This window comes from Sorex fumeus, unplaced genomic scaffold (assembly GCF_029834395.1).
Source record: "Sorex fumeus unplaced genomic scaffold, SorFum_2.1 ptg000094l, whole genome shotgun sequence".
NCBI lineage: Eukaryota > Metazoa > Chordata > Mammalia > Eulipotyphla > Soricidae > Sorex > Sorex fumeus.
In genome coordinates, this window is record NW_026606151.1 from 5,868,599 (window position 1) to 5,892,550 (window position 23,952).

Here is a 23,952-nt window from a genome sequence, read left to right on the forward strand (position 1 = left end):
ACGTTTCACCCACCTTCACAAGTACAACATTCTTTGCAAGACTGCATCCATCGCACTTGGTTTGGGAATGCCGTGCCCATCTAAGGTTCTGTTCAGTAAGCGTGGTCCTTCCCATTCTCCCCTAACTCATCTCTAAGGTCCTGTTCACTAAGCGTGGTCTATTTCCTCACCAATAAAAAGACCTCGAGGAGGTTAAGGAGTGCGCATATTTCCTGGGATTGTTTTGGCGGGCGGTGGGGGGGGGGGGGGGGGGTGAGCAGCTGATGGACAAAACACGTGGTCCTTCTTCCTCTGAGCATGGCCAAGAGGCCGAGACGAGACTCTGCTCTGAGGTCCTTCCCAGCGCCTGGGTGAGTTGAGGGGGAACAGGATGGATGGTGAGGGACGGTGGTTTCACCCCTAACCTGCTTGTCAACACCACACCCGGAAACTCTGCTGGAAAGGAATGAAGGAGGGACTGCGCCGCCTGCTACCCAAGTGAAATTGGCAGGGCTGGGCATTTTTCCCACACAAAGCCTTTGCGCCTCTGTGCCCATCCGCTAAAAAAGAAAAAGAAAAAAAAAATCCAAGATCCGGTGCTCCAAATCTGCGCACCACTCTCCCGGGCTGGAAAGATCAATCTCTCCCGTTGAATCAAACCAGTCCCTACCATGTCCTGACACCCCCCTCCTAAAGGACGCCCCCCTAGCTCCAACCACCCATTCCCGAACCAGCCAAATGCAATCGTCACAGCTGACCGTCTAGCCGAAACGATCAGCAGCAGCCAACTCCCCCCGGCGGGGCGGCACCGCGACAGCGTGTCTGGGCTCCGGGCAAACCCGAGACACGTGCGAGCGGGCAAGCGCGCGGGGGCCCCTTTATTCGGCGTTGCGGGGCGCGCACTCGGCTTCTCGCCGGCGCGCACGCACGCTCGCCCTCCCGCGCGCCGCACACCCCGCTGGGGACCTGCTTTCCTCCCGGCTAGACCGCAGCGTGCCCGGATCCGCCCGGTTTCGCTCGGCTGAGCACCCGCGCCCCCGACGCATCTCCTCGTGGGGGGGTGGGGGGGTGAGCGCTGCGGGCAGGCGGTGCGTGCGGAGAAGAAGCCGGAGCGAAGCGACGAGGATGGGGGAGGCCGGGGAGGAGGGAACAGAGGCTGCTCCGAGGGGGGACGTGGGATCTGGGGGGGAGGGGGGAGGTCCCCTGGGGTGCTGGCGGGAGGAGAAGGAGGGGGGCAGGGTAAGCGCCTGGGACCAGAAGGGCTCCGTGGGAAGGCAAGGCAGGGAGGGGAGGGGGGGCCACTCACCCAAGGTTTTGACCGCGATCTGCCGGGTGAGGGGCGGCGGCAGGTTGATGCACACCAAGTCCACGTCCTGATGCAGCAGCACCTCGTCGATGCGGCTGGTGTAGAAGGGGACGCTCATCTCCTTGGCCAGCTCCTCGGCTTCCTCGGGCGTGCGGCCCCACAGAGCCTTCACGGCGAAACCCTCGTCTTTCAGCAGCGGGATGATGACTCGGGCCGTGAGGCTGGTGCCGAACACGCCCACCCCGGGGAGCATGGCTGCTCGCGGCCCCCGGTGGCGGCGGCGGCGGCGGCGGCGGCTCGGGCCGGCGACACGCGCGCACACGCCCCTCTCCCGGGCCGGTGCCGCCCGGCTCGCCGGGGGCCGCTGGGGCCGCGGCGCGCGGTGGCGGCTACTGCGGCGTCCGCCACGCGGGGCTCCCGCCCTTCCCCGAGGAGGCGGCGGCGGCGGCGGCGGCGGCGACGGCGGGGGGGACCTCGGCGGGTGGCCCCAGGCCCCGCAGCCCCGCGGAGCCCCGACTCAGGCTGCGCCCCCGCTGCGGCGGCGCCCGCTGGCTCCGTGCGCCCGGCCGCCGCGGCCGCTCCATAGCCGGCGCATCCCCGCGCCCGCGCCGCGGCGTTTCCGCAACCCGCGTGGGGCGCCCCGCACGCGCCCCCGCGCCCGGTCCGCGCCCGCCCGGGTCCCGATCGTCCGCGCCCGCCCCGGGAAGCCGCCGCCCCGGCCGCGCCGAGGGAGGACCAGCCGCTGCGCCCCGGCCACAGGGCACCCGCTCGGGGCCGCTCACGCCGCTGCCAGGTCCGCGGGGCGGCGCGGCGCCGGCTCGGGCTCCGGGTTCCCGCGGGGCCGAGGGCGGAGTTGGGGAGTTTGGCTGTCAGCGGCCCCTGGGTTCCTGCACCGCCCCCGCCGCTGCGCCGCGCGCGATTGGCCGCCGCGCCCGGCCCCCGCCCCCGCCAGCCCGGCCCGCGGTGCGCGCTGCGCCGCGGCCCCGGGAAGCCGCCGGCTCCTCCCCGGCCCCGCCTCGCTCCCGCCGGCCCCGCGCGCCCGCTGCCTTTTCTTTGCCCTCCGCCACCCTTTTTTTTTTTTTCCTCCCTGCTTCTTATTTTTTTTTCCCCAAGCCCCGCCCCGGACCGGTAAATAAATCTATCCAAGGCCCGGCGGCGCGCGGTCTCGAACCCGCGGCGGGGAATGCCGAGCCCGGCGCCAGGAGCGTTTCCTCCGTGCAGGGACCCTTCCCCGGGCGTGGGAAGCTGGCGCTTGCAGCCCTGGCAGCGAGCCCCGAGAGGCCTGCTGACCCTCCATTTAAAAGCGGATGCCACTCAGTCCGCCGGGAGGGTAAAGTGACCCGCACACGGTCCTACCGCAGGTAAGTGACGTCGTTCCCGGGATTGGAAGGCAGGTGCCCCTGGCTCTGGAGCGAGTGAAGTGAGATTCTGGCTGCTGCGCCAGCCGGCTCCGCACTGACCAGCTTTGACCCAGACGTCCTCGTGCCTGGCGGTCACAGCCCGGCCGGGTCCCCAATGGGGCTCCTTGCAAATGCGCGTCTGCGCCTGAGCTTTGCAGAAGCGGGGCTTACCTAGCCGGACTCCACGCCAGCCTACAGCAGTGATTCTCTTTGCTGGGACCTCCCGTCTGTGCCCCCCCACCCCCACCACCACCATCTGCCTGCTCTGCTACCCCCCACTGCACCCCCACCCCACCCCCCAGTTCTTTCCCGAGCCCAGCTTGTTCGCCTTCCTCAATGTGGCCCGGTGTGTGTTAGATGCTCAGGGCACATTTGCCAAGTACACGCTCCCCGCGCGCCTTTTGGTGGGAGACCCGCGCTCGAGGTCTCAGGGGGAGTCTTAGCTGTCTGTGCTGTCTCTGTCTTGGTCTTCAGCACTCAGTTTAGACTGGCACCGGGTTACTTCGACACTCACTGGAAAACGTGACGCCTGCCAGTTTCAGGCAACGTGTAACCTCCTGGCACCGAGGCCGGCTCGAGGAGAGAGCTGAAAACCAAAAAAGCTTTATGTGTGGCAACGCTGGGTGGAGGCGACCTGGGGCACTGGAGGAAAAGCGCTGGGGACACCGCGTGCTGGGGTGCCAGCCAGCGGCTGGGAGGGTCGAGACCCAAGGGCAAATTGCCACAGTAAGTGGGAGGCGTTTCCCCCTCCCTCCCCCCCCCCCCCGTTTTGTTTTCTAGGCCACACCCGGGAGGTGCTTTTGTTTTCTCCACTCAGTACGTTGCTGGGGTCACTCCCAGCTAGCTCTGTTCAGGGACCAGGCAGTGCCAGGGCCAGAACCCAGCCCTGAGAGGTGTCTTCCGAGCACTGAGGCAGGAACCGGCAGTACCGGCGATGGTGTTGCTTAAACAGCATCTGCCCCATCCAGCGAGGCTGGTTCTGTGTCAGAGATAGCCGGTTCCCACGAGGAGGTCGAACTTAACCTTGGGTTGGAAAGCAGCATGTCCCACCCCAGCGTCTGGAGATGACCCCCTGGCCCCCTGCCATTTACTAGCTGTAGGACCTAAGCTGGAGGGATAGCACAGTGGGTAGGGCATTTGCCTTGCACGCGGCAGACCTGGGTGACCTAGGTCTGATTCCTCCGCCCCTCTTGGAGAGCCCAGCAAGCTACCGAGAGTCTCTCGCCCGCATGGCAAAGCCTGGCAAGCTACCCATGATGTATTCGATATGCCAAACACAGTAACAAGTCTCACAATGGAGACATTACTGGGCCCAATCAAGCCAACTGACTGGAGAACAGTACTATAGGACCCAACAAATTACTTCCTTTTCTGGTTCCTACTATCGGTCACCTGGGGGCATCCAAAGGATTGAACGAGTTCTTCTTGATAAAGCCTTAGAATATGGCTGGGCACATAGTCAACATGACATCCATGTTAAATTTTTAAAAAAGAAAAAAAAAACAGTCTGTCGATGGCCAACTTTTCTGGATAGGAGAGACAACTGCATAAAAGCGTCAATATTGAGTCAATAAGAAGAAACTCCTTTGGGGGCTGGAGTGATAGTGCAGCGGGTAGGGCATTTGCCTTGCACTCGACCCATCTGGATTCGATTCCCAGAATCCCATATGGTGCCCTGAGCACCATCAGGAGTAATTCCTTTTTTGTTGTTTTTTTTTTTAGGGGGGGAGGGTCACACCCGGTGATGCACAGGGGTTACTCCTGGCTCTGCACTCAGGAGTTCTCCTGGCAGTGCTCAGGAAATCATATGGGATGCTGGGAATGGAACCCGGGTTAGCCACATGCAAGGCAAACGCCCTACCCGCTGTGCTAGCTCCAGGAGTAATTCCTGAGTGCAGAGCCAGGAGTAACCTGGGTGCATCTCTAGTGTGACCCAAAAAGCCAATAATATAATAATAATAAATAAATAAAATTTTAAAAAAGAAAAACAAAGAAGGAACTCTTTGTCTTTTAAACTCTACTTCTGACTTTAGCATAAAGAAAAAATGAATTTTTTCAGTCTACATCATAGTAAAAGGAAATGATCCATTTTGGTTCTCTCTAGGAATGTGTAAGACAAACCTTATCCCCATTTCATAGAAGAAAAGGAAAAAATGCAATCCAGCCAGAAACTCGGATGTAATAATCTGAACCAGAACCCCTCATTTCTAGACCTCCCCCGAACTACCTGTCCCCAAAAACTGTCTCCCACCATCAGCCTGATCTCCACAAAGGGCATCACCTCCAATAGACACACAGCAGGTTGGTCAAAGGGCTGGGAGCTTCCAGGATTCTAGGCTGTGTGCTCTGAGGTCAACCCCGTTAGTTCTGCTCCCAGATGCATTCTGGCCCAGCCAGGACTCACATCTTTTCTTCCTGGCCCCAGAAAGTAGCTTCCTCACTGTCCACCTGTCCCCATCCTTGCTCCCAGAGTCCATCTTCCATGTCTAGGCTGACCTCTGCCACGATAAGTCAGACCACATTGCTCCGGGCATCCAGCCTCCTGGTGACTAAACCTCAAAGTTGCCAGGCTGGCTCGCTAGGGTCTCCCTGGCCTCAGCCGCACTCTTGCACAACTCATGGCTTCTGCTCCTGCCCTGTGTCCTGCATTCTCATTCAGTATCTGAGCACTGTGGGCCAAGTCCATGCTGCTTCCGGGCTTCCGTATCGTCTATTCCCTTTCCCCATCTCCTTGCAGCTCCCACACCCGCTTTACTCGCCCTGTGGTGCCCTTCCCAGATTGGCTACCTGGACTGACACCTTGTCATGTGTCATCCCTCTAGCTGCCTGTATGTCTCATTCAGGTGCTCCCTACCTCATGGTCTATTTTGTATCCATTTCTTATCTCATTGTTTCTTTGCCTCAACAGATGAGAAACTCCCAGGCATCTGGGGTATGTGTCTGTTCTCTGTGAATCCTGAGTTTAAAGTTGAACCTGCTCCTCACTCACAGTCCCTTTGTCGATGAGGGCTTGTAAGTTCTTCTAATAACCATGTGTGACCGTATGATTATTATTTATAAGGTCTTTAGAAATTGTGCCAAATGCCATGCACAAGAATAGCGTCAGCCCTGAGAGTGCCTCGCTGAGTCCTTGCCATCAGGTCTCTATGCAGGGGACGTGGGGACGTGGATTGTCAATGGCAATGACATGTGACTTGTGCCAGTATAAGGAGCTTTGAAATCTGATGTTCAGAGAGAGGAGTGAGCTAACCAGTATCTCTCAATTGGAGGCCATATGGCCTCAAGATCTTCCAAGGGGGCCACAAGTGAAAATCACCTAAATGGTGATGGAGGGAGGAAGGTTATGGCATAAGACGAGGGGCTCAGCGGATAGGACAGGAGGGCAGGGATAGAAAGGAAAAAAGTCAGAAGGAGGCCATATTGGGAAAAAATTGGTGAGAGGGCCAGAAAGGTGGTACAGTGGTTAGGGCACTTGTTTTGCTTGTGCCAGTCCTGAGTTTGATCCCCAGCACTCTATATGGTCTCCAGAGTTCACCAGGAGTGATCCCTGAGCACAGAACCAGGAGTAAGCCTCAAGCACATCTGGATATAGTCTGAATGCCCCCTCCACACACACATAAAATCACTTAGACATATTACAGATATTTTTTAAAAAAAGAAAATGAAATCTCCTAACCGTTTCCTCCCTACATAGTCACTGCAAATATTCTCATTTCATGTTTCCAGTTATGGGAATATGTTCATTTTTTAAATGAAAATAAAAAGAGGTTTTGCTTTTCAATTTGTTCTTTTTAACATGAGGTACAAACAGGTCTTGGTTGTTTTTAGTTAAGTCTCCATAAATACTGAATAGTCTTATTATTTTAAAATTGTTGGCATGAAATAAAATTTACCTTGTAGAACTTGAATTATTACACGTAGCTATAGAAGGTCCCAAATCAGTGTTTCCAAACAGCTGCAGTGTGTACAGTGCTGAACTGTACTTCGAACTTGTTCTCATTAGTCATTTTTAGTGGGGGATGGGGGGGTAGGAAAACTCTACAAGTGGCCAAAAAGAACTGGAGAGTTGGTCTATAAAACTGAGCTTACCCGAGGTGGGATGCGGATTGCGGAGAATCCACGAGACTTTCGTGGAGGGAAGGGGATACTCTGGGGGTGGGAGAGGTGTTGGATGGAACGATTCATGTATGGAACTATCATTAACAGTATGATAAATCACCTGTAATACAAAGAGGAAAAATAAAATTTTTTTCATGACACATATTTGAACTTGTTTTCATTCATAATTTTAATTCGGGGGGGGGGCGGGTCCCCAAGTAGTACTCAGGCTTGCCCGAGAACAGATGACTGGTTAAAGAAACTTTGGTATATCTACACAATGGAATACTATACAGCTGTTGGAAAAGATAAAAAATCATGAAATTTGCATATAAGTGGATGGACATGGAGAGTATCATGCTAAGTGAAATGAGTCAGAAAGAGAGAGACAGACATAGAATGACTGCACTCATTTGTGGACTATAAAGTAACTTAATAGGAGACTAACATCTAAGGATACTAGAGATAAGGGCCAGGAGGATCGCTCCACGACTTGGAAGCTGGTCTCACGTGCTGGGGGAAAAAGCAGTTGGGATAGAGAAGGGACCACTCAGTAAGTGATGGTTGGAGGGATCGCTCAGGATGGGAGATGCATGCTGAAAGCAGACTATGGACCAAACATGATGGCCGCTTGGTACCTGTACTGCAAACCATAAAATCCAAAAGGAGAGTATGAGGAAAAATGCCTGCCACAGAGCCAGGGGGGGTGGGGGGGGGAATGGGATTAGGGTGACAGAAGGGATACTGGGAACATTGGTGGTGGAGAATGGGCACTGGTGAAGGCATGGGTACTTGAACATATGTCTGAAATGTAATCACCAAAGTTTGTATGTGTTCTGTGTCTCACAGTGATTCATTAAAATAAAATTAAAAAAAAAAGTAGTACTCAGGCTGCCCCTGATCCCTCCCAGGGATCCTCACCGGCAGAACCAGTGGTCAGGCCTGAGAATGTGGCGCTACTCAAGTCCTGTGGTGCCAGGGACCCCGAGGCCACCACAGTGGCGCGGGGAACTTCAGGTCAAGCCCCATGATGCTCATGAGGCCCATTGGTGCTAGCAGTTTGAACATGATGGGACGCATGACTCAAACCCCCAAATTGTCTCCCGTGGCCTCTTAACAATAGCCCTTCAAGGTCCGACTCACCACCGTTCTTTGGGGGAGTTTTGTTGTTAATAGCTGCCAAGTGTCTAGGGTTTGCTGCAGAAAAGACACTTGGCTAAGCACTTCCAATGCATTCACGGCTTATTGTTCTCTCACGTCAGCACAATTATTCCCTTTATTAAAAAGAACAAAACTGCAGCAAAAGTTCAGGATGGTTCAGCGGTTAGGAGTGTACAGGGACTCAAGTTCGTAACCCCACACAATGGTCACCCCAGTGCCACCGGCTATGGTCTTGGAGGCCTCCTTGCACAGCCAGGCTAGCCGGGTGGTCCCCAGCATTGCAGAGCCTGGCACCTCAACTCAAACCAGCTGGTCCGGTGGGTGGAGTTTCACTGGGATGGGTCCCTCAGCTGCCTGAGCACCCCCCAAAATTAAGTACTGAGGGCCAGGGAAATAGTTCAAGTAGTAGAGCACATGGCTGGCACGTGCAAGGCCTTGAGTTCGATCCCAACAAGCTCACCCAGAACCCCTGGAAGGAACCCTGGTGTCTCTTAAACACCACTGGTGTGCCCCTGGGGGCCTCCAGCACTGCCACCTGGAGCACTGATGATGATGCAGGTCAAACTTACTCAGGAATGACCCACAGAATCCCCAACACACTGCCTGATTTGGATCCTATAAAAAAAAGAAAGAAAGAAAGAAAGAAAGAAAAGAAAGAAAGAAAGAAAGAAAGAGAAAGAAAGAAAGAAGAAGAAGAAAGAAAGAAAGAAAGAAAGAAAGAAAGAAAGAAAGAAAGAAAGAAAGAAAGAAAGTCACTTGCCTAAGGCGAGCCCTGAGGATATCGTGGTATCCTGCTGTCCTGGATCTTCTGCCAGATCACTACCCGCCTTGCCCCTGGCCATAGGGCACTAGCTGCTAGAAAATGTAGAACACTCCCCTTTCTCCTCTCCTAAACAAGGGCAGCCAAGGTCCCAGGGAGGAGTTCCCAGAGCCATACAGGAAGCCAGGAGACCAACTGTGCTCGTGATGGGGTGGGCAGGCCAGTGCGTCTCTCACCTGGACCCACCGGCAGCTCCCTGGGTCCTGTCACAGTGCATATTTCCATGCATCAGTGTGAGAGCTACTCAAAGCCAGAGCTGACCTGTTCAAACCCCGCGTCCCCGTCCCCTCCCAATGTCCCTCTGTGCTGACACAGCCTCACCCCAACAGCATGACCCAGGTGTTCTACATCTATGTAATCATCTACTCTTGGCTCAGCAGCAACTCCTGGCATCTTCTGCCTCAGGACACTTGCACTTCCTGCCCTCTCCCTCGACAGGACACCCCTCAGTCTTCCTGCTCCAGTGGGCTTATTCCCAGACTTTTGTTTCCTGACACCTGTCTTCTGTACCCCTACTCCCATCTCTTCCCACCTCCTGCAGCCATTCTTCAATGCCCTCAGTTTAACAATCTTTACAGCACTTACAGAATCTTCTGGTTCCTTTCTTGGCCACTACCTATATTTTCTCTGACTGGACTCCATCCTGTTTAGCTTCCAAGGTCGGGGGGTTGATCCAAGTTGTTCCTCTTTCTCTGCGGCTAAAAAACGCGTGGGAGTGATAGCACAGCGGGTAGTGAGTTTGCCTTGCACCCGGTTGACCCGGGTTCTATTCCCAGCATCCCATATGGTCCCCTGAGCACCGCTAGGAGTAATCCTGAGTGCATGAGCCAGGAGTAACCCCTGTGCATCGCCAGGTGTGACCCAAAAAGAAAAAGAAAGAAAACTATAAAAATCGCGTGGGTCCTCACTCAGAAACAATAGATCTTCGCTGAATGAATAAATAAACACACGAGCATTAGAATATTTCCCAACATTATGTAATGGCGGCGGAAGGAGAGGCTTATGTCATAATAATGTTTAAAAGGCCAAAGCAGGGGCCAGAGAGACAGTGAAGCAATTAGGTGCATGCAAGGTCGACCAAGGTCTGATCCCCAACACCATATGGTCCTCCTAGCACAGCTGGCTGGGACCCAAAACCCGGGCACAGCCAGGGTGTCCTGGGAAATACCCGGCAGCTCAGGGTCCGAGCAGTACCACATTCTCGGACCCTCAGAGTGACTTGCCTGCTGGTGGGCTGAGAATTGGGGAGGAACCTCCTGAGCAGTGATTAGGAGGTCATCTACCCCAAAAGCCAAAGCAATAATTGCATATATATGATATAGTTGCAGTTCTTACTTTTGGCTTTTTGTATAGTGATTCATAATAGTGCCAGAGAAAATACAGTGAGTAAAGCACTTGCCTTGCAAGCAGGAAGTACAAACTGGGTTCAATCTAACACACCATATATGGTCTCCTGAGCCTCACAGGAATGATCCCTGAGTAGAGAACCAAGAATAAACCTTGAGCGACCATGGGGGATGGCCCAAACCATATTGTGTATGTATATGTTGATATATACATCTGTAGGCAATGTTAAGTATGCAATTCAATGGCATTAAGTACATTCATATTGTCGTGCATATACCTATATGTTTTTTTTTTAAATTTTTATTAGTGAGACACCATGAGGTACAGTTGTAGATTTACAATTTTTTGTGCTTGGGTTTCGATTATACAATGATCAAATACCCATCCCTACACCAGTGCCCATTTTCCACCACCATGGATAATATCCCCCCCACCCCCATCCCCCCCATCCCACCCTGCCTCTGTGGCAGGGCAATCCCTTGTGTTCTCTCTCTTCTTTTGGGTGTTGTGGTCTGCAAAAGAAGCATTGAGTGGCAAACATGTTCAGTCCATAGTCTACTTTCGACATGCATCTCCCCTCCTGGGAGGATCCTCCAAACACCCTTTATTTGGTGCTCCCTTCTCTATCTGAGCTGCCCTTTCCCCTAGAATGCCCGGCTGACCTCTAAGCTATGGAGTAATCTTCCTGGTGCTGATCTCAGCTATTCTTGGGTATTAATCTCCTATTTTGTTACTTTATCTCCCCCAGATGAATGCAATCTTTCTATGTCTATCCATCTCTTTCTGACTCATTTCACTTAGCATGATACTTTCCATGTTGTACCACTTGTATGTAAATTTCATGACTTCATCTTTTCTAACAGCTACATAGTACTCCATTGTGTAGATGTACCAAAGTTTCTTTAACCAGTCATCTGTTCTTGGGCATTCAGGTTTCTTCCAGTTTCTGGCTATTGTAAGGAGTGCTGCAATGAACAAACAAGTGCAGATGTCACTTCGACTATACATTTTTGCCTCTCTGGGATATATTCCCAGGAGTGGTATTGCTGGGTCAAATGGGAGCTCAATTTCTAATTTTTTGAGACTCATCCATACTGTTTTCCAGAAGGACTGAACCAGGTGACATTCCCACCAACAGTGAAGGAGTGTCCCTTTCTCGCCACATCCGCGGAGTGGCAATCATGTTTGGCACATACCTATATTTTAAGAGGAACTCCCACACACTATTTTCTATATAAATAGCACGGAGATTTCTTAACTAAGAACACCACTCTGGGGTGGGATACTTATACAGAAAAATATAAAAAGGTAAAGGTAAAGGCCCTCCCGTTGATCGTCGATTTGCTCGAGTGGGCCCAGTAACGTCTCCATTGGAGACTTTGTTGTTACTGTGTCTGGCATATCGAATACTCTCGGTAGCTTGCCGGGCTCTCCGAGAGGGGCGGAGGAATCGAACTCAGGTCGGCCATGTTGGCCACTTGTAAGGCGAACGCCCTACCCGCTGTGCTATCGCTGGAGAAAAACATTAATTATAAAAATATTCTCCCCTGATGTCCACAAGCATTATTCTTTTATAATGGCCAAGGCAGAGAAAACACCCAGATGATAAATCAATGGATGAGAGGATAAAGAAGTTGCGGTACGCATACTCAACGGAATGCAATTTAGCTACCAAGAAAGATGAAATCTTTTCTACAACAACCCCGGCAGTGCTTGAGGTGAGTAGGCTAAGTAAAACAAGTGAGACAGTGAAAGTTACTACATGGTTTCTCTTAGATGTGGATTGTAAATAAACAATGTGAATGAATAATGAAACACAATAAAAAGGATTCTGAGAGTTTGTAAAAGAAAATTCTCATGGCTCTAAGAGATGAAGGGGTAGGGGGTGGTAGGGAGGCAGAAGAAGGCCAAGTCCATGTGGTAGGTGGTAGGTGTGTGTCTCAGCTGTGATTCTCTCACCCACACATTATAGTATTTAAATCAATAGTGCATCAATTAAATTTTATACTTAAATGTACAAATATGTAATGATTTAACGTGTAAAACTTTCTGGGTTCAACGGGATCGGGAGCAGAGACCCTCTGCCTGTATCTCCCCGTCTCCAGCAACTCAGCAGTCATGCCCATAAGCCTGCTCTGGCTGGCGCCAGACAATCTTGTCATCATCCACCATCCAAACTGCATGTCCTTCTCTCCCAGAAGGGAGCAAAACATGACATTCGCCATAATCTTGCCGCCAGACCCTGCACCAGCCTGTTTCACTTGGGGCATCTCAGAGGAGGGGCAGGTGAGACCCATCCCTGCCCCAAGGGACCCAGCCCCGGCAACCGAAAACCTCCAGAACTTAACCACTGCCATACTCATGGCCGCTCTTCACACACTCGGGCTGAACCTCACCCACAAATCAATCTATTCCTGGATAGAATGTGGCCGTGCAACACTTCATAGGACACACCCAACCCATACTCCAAGAGTCCGCACCACATTTGATGGGGTTCAAGGTAGGAGGCAACCAATCTTAGAGGGAAATTAAATTATATATATATATTTTTTAAAGATCCATATATAAAAGCACACAAGGCTCAACCTTTAACAACATGTTAGTGATCTCTTATAGAATGGCTTAATGGCCCCTGGGTGATATAAAACAATCTTCACACTCTTTCCTCTAAGGATAATTTCTGGTAGTATTTTCAGCAGTTTTTCATAACAAACAATACAAAATATATTATTTCAGTTCTGCTTTGGGGGCAGGGATTGGGGTTCAGGACAGAAACATCCAAAATATGGTGTGGGAAGATGTAATGGTGGTGGGATTGGTGTTTGAATATTAAATGTAATCAAATATTGTGAACTACTTTTTTAAAATAAACATTTTTAAACGTAAAATTTTTACATTGCTTGGCGCACATATGCGGCCTGAGCCCATATGTGCTTAGGCCCACGTGGCTGAGCACATGTGGTGCCCAAGCACATGTGTCGCCTGCATCTCCCCTCTTGAGATGTGTACTTTCATGCTTTTGCGTCTAACTTTACTCTCTCTCTCTCTCTCCCCTACTCCACACCTTAAAAATCCTCCAAATAAAATCTAAATAAAATCTATTTGTTTCACTAAAAAAAATATATACATTGCTTTATATTCATGTTTGTTTGTTTTTTAACATTTGAAATTTAAAAAAAAAAAACCTAAAGGTTCAAATGAACAAACACTTCTGGTGACATATTCCAAAATCTTTCATGTCCAGGAGAGTTTCCTGTTTGACCTGAACAACCACATGTGGGTTTGAAGGGAGTGGTGACAGGGGAAGGGAGACCCCAAATCTCACCCCATGCTTCTGTCCCATTTGATTGCTGTAGGCTTGAATCTTTATAAGCTTTTAAATGTAAGTAACATGCAGGTTCTGCATTCTGTGCAAGACATTCTAGCAAACTTCAGATTCTAGTTAGCCAGAAACGAAGTCTGTGAGCTACTTTTATGCCTGGCATCTAGGCAAAGGGCAGGGTCTGAGAGTGGGGCTCTGTGCTCATCTGACAGACTTAGAATTGAATCTGATTGTTGAGAACCCCGGGGACTGGAGTGATAACACAGTGGGAAAGGTACTTATCTTGCAGGCAGTGACCAGGAGTACAATTCTCCCACCTGATATGATTTCCCAGCACAGAGCAAAGCCAGGAGTAAGCCCGGAGCACGGCTGGGTGTGGCACAAAACTAAAAAAGACAGAGAAAGAGAGAGAGAGAGAGAGAGAGAGAGAGAGAGAGAGAGAAAAGAAAAAAGTTCTTTATTGGAAACTCAATAAATATTGCAGAATTGGAGAATTGGAGAATGGATTAATGGTTTGTGTGTAGGCGGGAAAAAAACACGTAGTATATCACCTAGTATATCACCTAGTCATTTATTTATTTATTTATTTATTGCATTTATAAACACCTGCCACCATCCATTAAATCTCCTTCACCCACTGCACTCTCTTTCCCAGTGATTTCTTCAGTTTTGTAGTCATTGTCCCCTTATTTATTTTTTAATTATTTATTCATTTTTGTGTACATTATTCTTCATTTTGTGCATTCATCTGCTTTGTTTCCTTAAGACTGCAAGTCTGTGCGACCTATTTCATTCTTTTAAAGTACTGACTTTAAAAGTTACCTATATGAAAGGTAAAGGTAAAGGCCCTCCCGTTGATCGTCGATTTGCTCGAGCGGGCCCAGTAACGTCTCCATTGGAGACTTTGTTGTTACTGTGTCTGGCATATCGAATACTCTCGGTAGCTTGCCGGGCTCTCCGAGAGGGGCGGAGGAATCGAACTCAGGTCGGCCATGTTGGCCGCGTGTAAGGCGAACGCCCTACCCGCTGTGCTATCGCTCCAGCCCTATATGAAAAGAATAAATAAAATAAGTTACCTGCCAAGAAAATACATGTTGAAAATAACGATGCAAAAAAAAAGCTCAGAAGAAAATGACTAGGTCTGGACACATAACTCAATGAACTGGGCTTATCCATTGCTGGTGGGAGACCCAGGTTCAATCCCCAGCACTGCATGGGCCCCTGAGCACCACATGTATGGAGCATCCTCTGAACACTAGCAAGTGTGAAACCAAAAATGAAAACAAAAGGACAAAACTGACATACTTTGAGCTACCTCATCAGCCAGATTAAAACATGGTTTGACATAATAGATTTCAAAGTAGTTATCCAATGAGTAAGAAAGGATAGTCTTTTATTTAAAAAGAAAAGAAGAAGAAAGAAAGAAAAATGATCCTCATGCTATGAAATAAAATGATGTGTGAAATTATTTCCAAAGTTTGGTAATTTTGTTTCCCCCAAATGATGGTTACTGCTAACATCTCACCTGCATTATAAAAGTCATAAAGAAATGCTTTATTAATTGTTTAACAGTTCCTGTGGGTTTTTGAATGTACTATTTTGTTTTAAACTCTTCCACTTCAAAACAATAAAAAAATCAACCACTGACACTGAAATCTCCAGGCTTTCATGGAGTCAGGGATGGGCTACCTCCCCCCAGCTCCCTGTACTTCCAGAAGCCCTGGCAGTCACAGCTATAAATCATCTCCCATGCCATATGCTCACCAGTCATGATCCAGAGACTCACAAACACATCTCAAAAGAGATCAACAAGTTGCAGAGATTCTTCCAGCCCCCGAGTAAGACTGAGTCATCTGGGGCACCCCAGTGTGGGGTGGGTGAGCCCAACCCCTGCCTAAACAGAGATCCAGCAGCTGAAAGCCTTCACACTCGATAGTTGCTGCCATGATCCCAGACAGACTTCACTGCTCAGGAGAAGCCTCATCCAGAAATTAATCTCAGGTATGCAGGTTTTGTGACTGAAATCCCCAGGCTTTCATGGAGTTGGGGGATGGGCTACCTCCCCCACCTCCCTGTACTTCCAGAACCATAGGTAGCTGTGCACAGGCTCCCAAGCCACCACTCAGTTAAAAATGTAACTCCAGCTGTATCAACCAGTTAAAAATTTTGGACTTCTGAAGTGACACCTCAAATTCTACAACGTTGATAAACCAGGAGTAGCACACCTGATTGAATGGAAAGTAATGTAGAAAACAATCAATTTCAATTAACAAAATATCAACACAGAAAGCTTAACCTGTGTTGATAACCTGTTACAATATCTTAGTAATCTCTTAACACAAGGGCTTAATGGCTCCATGGTGAGATACTACAATCTTCACTAACTTTCTTCTGAGGAAACAATTTTGATTATTGTTTTAGCAAGTTATAACAAGCAATATAAGATAAATCAGTAAAGGCCTGCTATTGCAGCAGGCTTAAGGGAAGATTGGGAAAGTTGGAAATAATGGTGGTGGTGTGAAGGTGCAATGCTGGTGGGATTGGTGTTGGTATATTGAACGTCTGTAACAAATCAACACAAACAACTTTGTAAACCACAGTGTTTATATAAAGTACAAGGAAAAAATAATTTTTTTAAAAAATCAACCACTGACATCAGGAAATAAAGGAAGAAAGTTGGAAAGGAAGGAAGAAGGGAGGAAAGAAGGAAGGAAGGAAGGAAGGAAGGAAGGAAGGAAGGAAGGAAGGAAGGGAGGGAGGGAGGGAGGGAGGGAGGGAAAGAATTATGAAGGGAGGGAAGAAAATAGAGAAAGGGAGGGAGGAAAGATGAAAATGAAAGAAAGGGAGGGAGGGAAGAAAAGAAAAAGGGAGGGAGGGAGGGTGGAGGGAGGGGTGGAGGAAGGGAGGGAGGAAGGGAGGAAGGAAGGAAAGAAGGAAGGAAGGAAGGAAGGAAGGAAGGAAGGAAGGAAGGAAGGAAGGAATTGAGTGAGGGAACCCAAATGCTCCAGTTACCAGTTACTAGTTTCTTGTTCTCTGATACCAAAAATAAAAATTGACTCCAGTAGGATGTAGAGCAACAGATTTTAAACCTGTGATACTCACCTGGCCAAGAGAAACTACTCTTTAATGTAGCACACCCCCAAATCCAGGTCTCCAAACAGGTGGGAATGGGTTTAGAGTACTTATTCTGAGAGAAAGGGCCAAAAGCTGTAGTGTATAGTTCGCATGCAGCAGAACTAGGTTCTAGCCCCACACTGTGTCAGCCCTCAATACCCTGGACCATAAAAATAAATAATTTATCGAAGAAAGTACTGCAGGGCTTGGGCGACACCAGGCTGTGTGACCTGCAGTGTGGGAATCCCCAGGGCACAGGCTGCTCTGTACTCACAGTTGCTCTGAGGTGAGACTAATTGTGTGTAACTTCCGCTGCCTCAGTGTGTGAAGACAAGTTGGGAGGTGCTGTAAGTTTTCTATAAATATATCCAAAGGAAGTGAGGTGCTTCTTTTCTGAACAGATCAATACGTAAACGATTCATCAATAAGTAAACGATCGGAAAATGATTATAGCATCCCAAATGATTCACACGCTGCTGCAGGCTTACACAGTCGGATGAGCACATGAGAGAAATAACAGCCTGACAGAAAGTAAATAGTGCTTCAAAATTTAATTTGCAGTGGAGAGAGGGCAGCAAGGCCTTTGCAATTCAGATGAAGAGCAGGTGTCACTCCTCAAATGTCTAGTTTAAAGGGTAGGTGCATAAAGCAAGACATGCACCATTCTACACCAGGCTTTCCAGCATACAGAGTCCAAAATCAATTCCTTGAGAAGAAGAGCTGAGGCAGTGGAAGCCAAAGTAAAGCCAAAGGAGTCTGTTTAGAGGCGGAGAGATGCAGTCAGTGGTGGTTCCTAGGAAGAGGAGAATGATGTCAGTGAAAACCTATGATGCAGCACAAGACAAAGGGAGTAGAAGGAAGCCAAGGTCGACTGTTCAGGGATGACAGGGAACATATATCACATCCAGCATTGCCCCAACATCAGTTGGCACAAATGTCTCTCCTCTTGGGGAACCCCCACTCGATTAAGCATCATCATTCATTATTGGGTCCTGGTCAAACCTGGAGCTCCTGGGGAAGATGTTTGGGCATTTGCAGCAGCAGAACTTCACTGGAAGTTGAGGGTGGTGGTGAGCACTAAGACAGGAATTTCCAATACTGGGTGTGTGCGTGCTGTTAACTCTCTTCGAGGACTGTCTGCTCCAGCTAGTGCCTGACGAGGAAGATTCAGGTTGTTCATCAGACTGGTCTCTGGAGCCAGACAGTGTGGGTGTGAGAAGCAGATAAAGATAAAGGTGACCGTCAATCTGGGGGCAGCAATGCATGCGCAGGCCCATTGGGAGTGGCCGGTGGTGACCGAGGCAGGAGAAGTGAGGAAGGGGAAGAAATGTTGCTTGCCCTGAGTTCCATTGAATTTAGATCCTCTATAAGAAGCAGTGAAGGGACATCCCCTCCCTGCAGGAAAGACCACCCTGATCCCTGACTCCTCACTGGGTATACTCCCTGGGGGGACAGGGGTCTCTCTTTCTCCCTGGAGTGTCTCACCAGTCATCACTTCCACAGTTACTCACTGTCCTCACCCCCACCACACACACACACACGCACACTTCCTTTAACTATAATACTTGTGTTCTCTCTCTCTCTCTCTCTCTCTCTCTCTCTCTCTCTCTCTCTCTCTCATTTGTTTTGTTTGTTTGGGGGTCACACCCAGCAGTGCTCAGTGTTTACTCCTGACTCTGCACTCAGGAGTTACTCCTGGTGGGCTCAGAGGAAATACATGGGGTACCAGGGATCGAATCTGGGTAGGCCACACTAAGGCAAGTGCCAAACCCACTGTACCATCTGTCCAGCTCAGCATCCTTTCTTTTCCCTCTTGATACACTTGACCGTGACTGAAATTTGTAAATAAAACATTGCAGCGGGCAAGGAGCCACAGGCAAGGAAAGAATATTGAAGAGAATATATAAGTTGAGAATGTCGCTTACAAATGAGAGCGTTTCTCTTACAGCACCCCTCACACAGGAAAGGCAGTATTTGACAGCACCCCGGGGTAAATTGAGGAAGGCCTGAGATATATGGGGGTGACCTCCCCCATTTGTGTGGGCTCTCTGGCCTCTGAGGAAGGAAGGCCATGTCCAAAGCAGGTATCAAACTCCCGAGTGGCCCTCTGCACTCTGCGGAAGCTCATTGGCCCCAATCAGAAGAAAGGTCTGAAGGAGAGGGTGGTGTTCCTGAAGGCACAAGAAGCAAGTGAGAGAAAGTACCCAAGCCCCTGAACAGCACAGATACAGGGCCTATGAGGGAACGTGGCCACCACAGCCCAGACTCAGAACATCAGAGTCAGCCCAGCTCCTGCTTAAACCAGAAGCAAAGGCAACAGAGGCGAAAAATGAACAGACTGATCCCCAAGACTCTGCCCAACAATAAAACCCAGGAGGGAGAGGAAGAGAGGGAGAGAGGGAGGGAGGGAGGAGGGATGGAAGGAGAGGGAGAGGGATGGATGGAGAGGGAGGGAGGGAGAGGGAGAGGGATGGATGGAGAAGGAGAGGGAGAGAGAAGTAGGAAGAGGGAGAGGGAAGTAAGGAAGGAAGGGAGGGAGGGAGGGAGGGAGGGAGGGAGGAGAGAAAGGAAAGAAAAGAAAAAGAAAAAGAAAGAAAGAAAGAAAGAAAGAAAGAAAGAAAGAAAGAAAGAAAGAAAAAAAGAAAAGAAGGAAAGGAAAAGAAAAATGAAAAGAGAAGAGAAGAAAGAAGAAAGATTCTTGACATAGAGGCAGGCAGGAGTTGGTGGGGAGGGAAACTAGGGATACTGTGGTGGGAAATGTAAACTGGTGATTGGACGATTGTTGGAGCATTATATAACTGAAACACAATCATGAACAACTTTGTAACTGTATTTCTCATTGTGATCCAATAAAAAAATAAAATAAATTTAAAAATTTAAAAAACAATAAAAAAATTGCCCCCCCCCCCCCCCAAAAAGTGAAAAGGCAACTTCCAGAATGGAAAGAATGCTTGCATATATCTAAGAGGTCAATATCCTATGAAAGGAATTCAGACAAGTCACTAGCAAAACAAACAATATGACTTTAAAAAATGGGCAGAGGATTTAAACATTTTTTTCAAAGAAGACTTACAGACAGTCAAGAGGTAGATGAAAAGATACACCATGTAGCTAGTCATCAATGCAAATTAAGCCACAGTGAGATAGTATCTCACAAGAGTTGGGTGAGCTACTACTACCAGAGATGACAAGCATTGATGAGGAAGTACAGAAAAAGAGAAGGCCACAAGCACATTGGTAAACAACATGGTGCTCTCTCAAAAGAGTGAAAATACCATTTCCATATCATCCAGCAAACATTCTATTTGTACAAAGAAGCAAGAATACTAACCCAAAAAGAGAGATGCAGGCCAGGAAGACCTGGATTCCATCCCAGAACTCAGAAAACAAAAAACAATCATATACATTAAAAGATAAATGTATCTTCATGTTTATTGCAGCATTATTTAAGATAACCAAGCATGGAAATAATATATCAGTCCATCAATGAATGTCCAAATAAACAAAACATTGTATGCAGTGGAATATTAGTCAGCCTTAAAAAAGAGTTCTTCCCTGTATAATTATACAGATAGACTTTGAAGGCACCTTGTTAATGAGCTAAGTCAGAGAGACTGATAAATACCATGTGTTCTCAGTTATATATGGAACTGAAAACAACAGCAACAAAGAAACTCAAATTTTAGATACAGATAACCGGTGGCTGCCAGTAGTGAGGGGAAAGGGTGTCCAAGATGGGTAGAGGAGGTTGAAAGATAGAAAGTGCAGGTATAAAATAAATAAGGCGTGGGGGCTATAATGTGCTGTGTGATGACTATAAGCAATACTCTACATTTAAAAGTTGCTAAGAGCAGATCTTAAGAGGTCACTTGATCACTTGATCACCTGACTTCCCATTACTCATCGATTTGCTCAAGCAAGCGCCAGTAACGTCTCCATTCATCCCTGTCATGTGTTAGTGTAGCCCAATGGCGACTGTTCATTCTAGGGACATGAAGAGCCTTAGACCGATCGTTCAGGGTCTTGACGAAGAAGTCTGACCATCTCATAGGTGGGCGGCCACACGATCTTTTGATGTCCCATGGAATCCAGTCGGTAATGGCTCTAGTCCAGCAGTCATCTCCAAATCTCATTACGTGTCCAGCCCATCAGATTTTCGACTGCTTGGCAAACGAGACAGCGTCCCTGATTCTTGATCATCGACGGAGGTTGGAACACCGGATTCTTTCTCTCATTTGAGTGAAGCATGATACTCCAAGTATAGCTCTTGTGATTCCTCTTTGGGAGACCCGAATAGCGTTCTTATCTTGTTTTCATAGGGCCCAGGTCTCTGGGGCATATGTTAATGCAGGAAGAACAGTGGAATCAAAGAGATGTGCCCAGAGCCAGAGGTTCTTTGTCCTCTTAGCTAGCTATTTCTTCAACTCTCTTGAAGGCATTCCAAGCTGCTCTCTTCCTCCTGCACAACTCAGGTGCCAGGTCATTCGTCTTGTTGACTTCTCGACCTAGGTACATGTAACTGTTGCATTCAGAGATGTTTGTCCTGTTGAGAGTGAATGGAACATCAGAAACAAGACTGTTTCTCATAAACATTGTCTTCGTGAGATTCAGCTGTAATCCGACCTTTCCACACTCAGAGTCAAAGTCAGCAAGCATTTTGGCCGTTTGGCTAATGTTTGGTGTTATTAGAACAATGTCATCAGTGAAGCGGAGGTGGTGTAGTTGCCAACCATCTATCTTCACTCCCATTCCTTCCCATTCCAGTAGTCACATGACGTTCTCAAGGGTGGCACTGAAGAGTTTCGATGAAATGGTATCACCCTGCTGAACCCCTCTCTTGACATAGATGATCATTTCCTTGTAGAATGGTGAGATCCTGGTAGTGAATTCGTAATACAGCTCACGGAGGATCCTGATGTATTGAGTTTGAACGCCCTGTTTGGCTAGGGCTTTGATGACCGCTTCAGTCTGAACAGAATCAAAGGCCTTCTTTAAATCAATGAACGTTAGAGTGGTATCTTGAACTCCTGAGAAACCTCAATGAGCTTGGTTATCGTGTGGATATGGTCGATTGTGCTGAATTCTTTTCAGAAACTGGCTTGCTTGCATGGTTGTCCTTCATCTAGTGTTCTGCCAATCCTATTCAGGATGACTCGAGTGAACAGCTTATAGACAGACAACATGCAGATCGGGCAATAGTTGCCAATTTCGTGGATGTCTCCCTTCTTGTACATTAGTACAGTCCTGCTAGTTTTCCATTGTGATGGAAACTTTCATTCAGACAAGTAGCGTGTGAAGAGCCAAGCCAGTGTATTGATGAGTACTGACGCAGGGGTTCGAGTCTGACCTTGTCTAGACCGGGTGCTGTTCACTTCTTTACCAACAAAATGGCGTGTCAGATTTCAGAGGGAGAGCATTGGGAACGATGGATGCATCCAATGCCAGCATATGTGCATTGAAAGTACAGGCAATCATTTTTTTCCTTCTTCATTTTGGCAGTCTAGTTTGGCCTTGAGATTTTATCAGCCTATTCTTCCTCATCCTTCTTAATGCTGCCGTAGTGGTGGTTCTTTCAGGGTCAGGGGAATGAGACCCATTGTATTTACTGGTTTTGGCATATCGAATACACCATGGATATCTTGCTAAGCTCTGCTGTGTGAGCGGGATATTCTCGGTAGCTTGCCAGGCTCTCCGAGAGGAATAGAGTCTCTTAGAGTGGCCTCTTATCTCCCTTGCAGGTGTTCTGATGGTTCAAACCATATTTGAACCTTATCAAATATAGTGTGGTAATCTTGGAAGATGGGTATTAAGTGTCTAATGATGTATTGTGTGGCTGCGAAGCATCCTGGAGCATGGTGGTGGCTGGGTAGTGGAGGTAGTGGAGGTAGGGAAGGTCTGCCAATGAGGTATTTATCTGGTACCAGTAGGGTGGGTCTTTTGTGTGGAAGTACAGTAATCCCTGGGTCACCAGAGGTTGGTGGAAGCAGACAGGGCAGGGTAGGGTGGGGCTTCTGGTTTTAATCCCTTGGTCTCCAGATATTGGTGGGAGCAGGCAGAGGATATTTGTTCCTGGGTCCTGTTGAGCCTGGAGTCCAAAGTCACAGAGTTCCGATTACCTGGTTCTGTGGGGCTTCACTTGTGCGTGAGTCTCAGCCCGAGCGTCTGGAAAGCATCCTGGAGTGTGGCAGTGGCTGGGTAGTGGAGGTAGTGGTCATAAGTGTGGTCATAATTTCCCAAAACTTGCAAATATTGAATCACTATGTTGCAGACTTGAAACAAAGGTGCTAAATATCAACTGTACTCAACTTAACTCAAAGTTCCTGATCTGATGACTTTATGGTGGCAATTCTTCTAACTCCAAGCAAGACCAGTTGTGCAAAGATTCACAAGGAACTGAAAGGTGAACAGTTTATAGGACAGAGACCTTCCCTGACAGCCCAACCTGGGCCCAACAAAATGAATATTGAATTTACCTTCATTTAATTCACAGCTGGAGCAATAGCCCAGCGGGTAGGGAGTTTGCCTTGCATGCAGCCAACCCGAGTTCAATTCCTCCATCCCTCTCGGAGAGCCCGGCAAACTACCGAGAGTATCCCACTCACGCAGCAGAGCCTGGCAAGCTCCCTGTGGCGTGTTTGATATGCCAAAAACAGTAACAACAAGTCTCATAATGGAGACGTTACTGGTGCCAGCTCGAGCAAATTGATGAAGAACAGGAGGACGGTGCTATAGTGCTACAGTGCTAATTCACGGCATTCCAATTTCATTTAATGCTATCTAATATCCTAGTTAAAGAATGCTTTCAGGAGGTCAAGAGCTAGTACAGGGTTAAGTACAGGGTTAAGCTCAGTTCCCTGAGCCCTAAAACATCACCTGAATCAGTACCACGTCCCTGGGCCTTTGTTCTGAACTACCAGCCTGGTTGAGAATTGTCATGAGGGTCCCTGCATGTCCTGAGCACCACTTGGGAATCCCCTACCCCACAAAAGATGCCTCTCAGGTACCAGCAAAGGAGAACTATCCCAAACCATCCAAGGGTCTTATCTGTGCTTATCACACCAGTGTCAACTGCCCAGTCACTAGGAGCGCTGTGTCAGGGGCACGACCAAGGCTGTCCAGCTGTCTCTACATTGCCCGAGGCAGGCATGTGACCTCTGCTGCCCAACAGAGGGGGATTTGGCTTCACTGGGCTCATTTTGTGCAGGTGTCTTTGGCTCCCCAAAGTCTCATAGGACAGGCCTACTTCTGGAATTCCTCTCCTTCTCATAAGATGAGAAAAGCAGAATCTTTTGTCCTTTCTTTCCAATCAATGGAAGTATTTATTACATATTGTTTTTATATGTTCCATTTTGAAATGATAGTAGATATTCAGAAAGAATATCCATATGCCAAAGAGAGAACACTC

General features: G+C 48.6%; 1 protein-coding gene and 1 long non-coding RNA gene across 2 annotated transcripts in view; one reads left to right on the forward strand and one right to left on the reverse strand.

Moving 5' to 3' along the window:
* The window catches only part of GFOD1 (Gfo/Idh/MocA-like oxidoreductase domain containing 1), a 105,590-nt gene extending 103,971 nt beyond the window's left edge, over positions 1–1,619 (reverse strand). Inside the window, exon 1 of the mRNA XM_056132326.1 lies at positions 1,286–1,619. Within this exon, the coding sequence (XP_055988301.1) occupies positions 1,286–1,538 (253 nt within the window). The 5' untranslated portion in view covers positions 1,539–1,619. The remainder of the gene's footprint in view (positions 1–1,285) is intronic.
* A 947-nt stretch (positions 1,620–2,566) lies between these two features.
* Positions 2,567–5,725, forward strand: LOC130040295 (uncharacterized). The gene is made up of 3 exons (XR_008794986.1): positions 2,567–2,646; positions 3,160–3,411; positions 5,594–5,725. It is a non-coding gene; the product is annotated as an uncharacterized LOC130040295 (long non-coding RNA).
* The last annotated feature ends 18,227 nt before the right edge of the window (positions 5,726–23,952 follow it).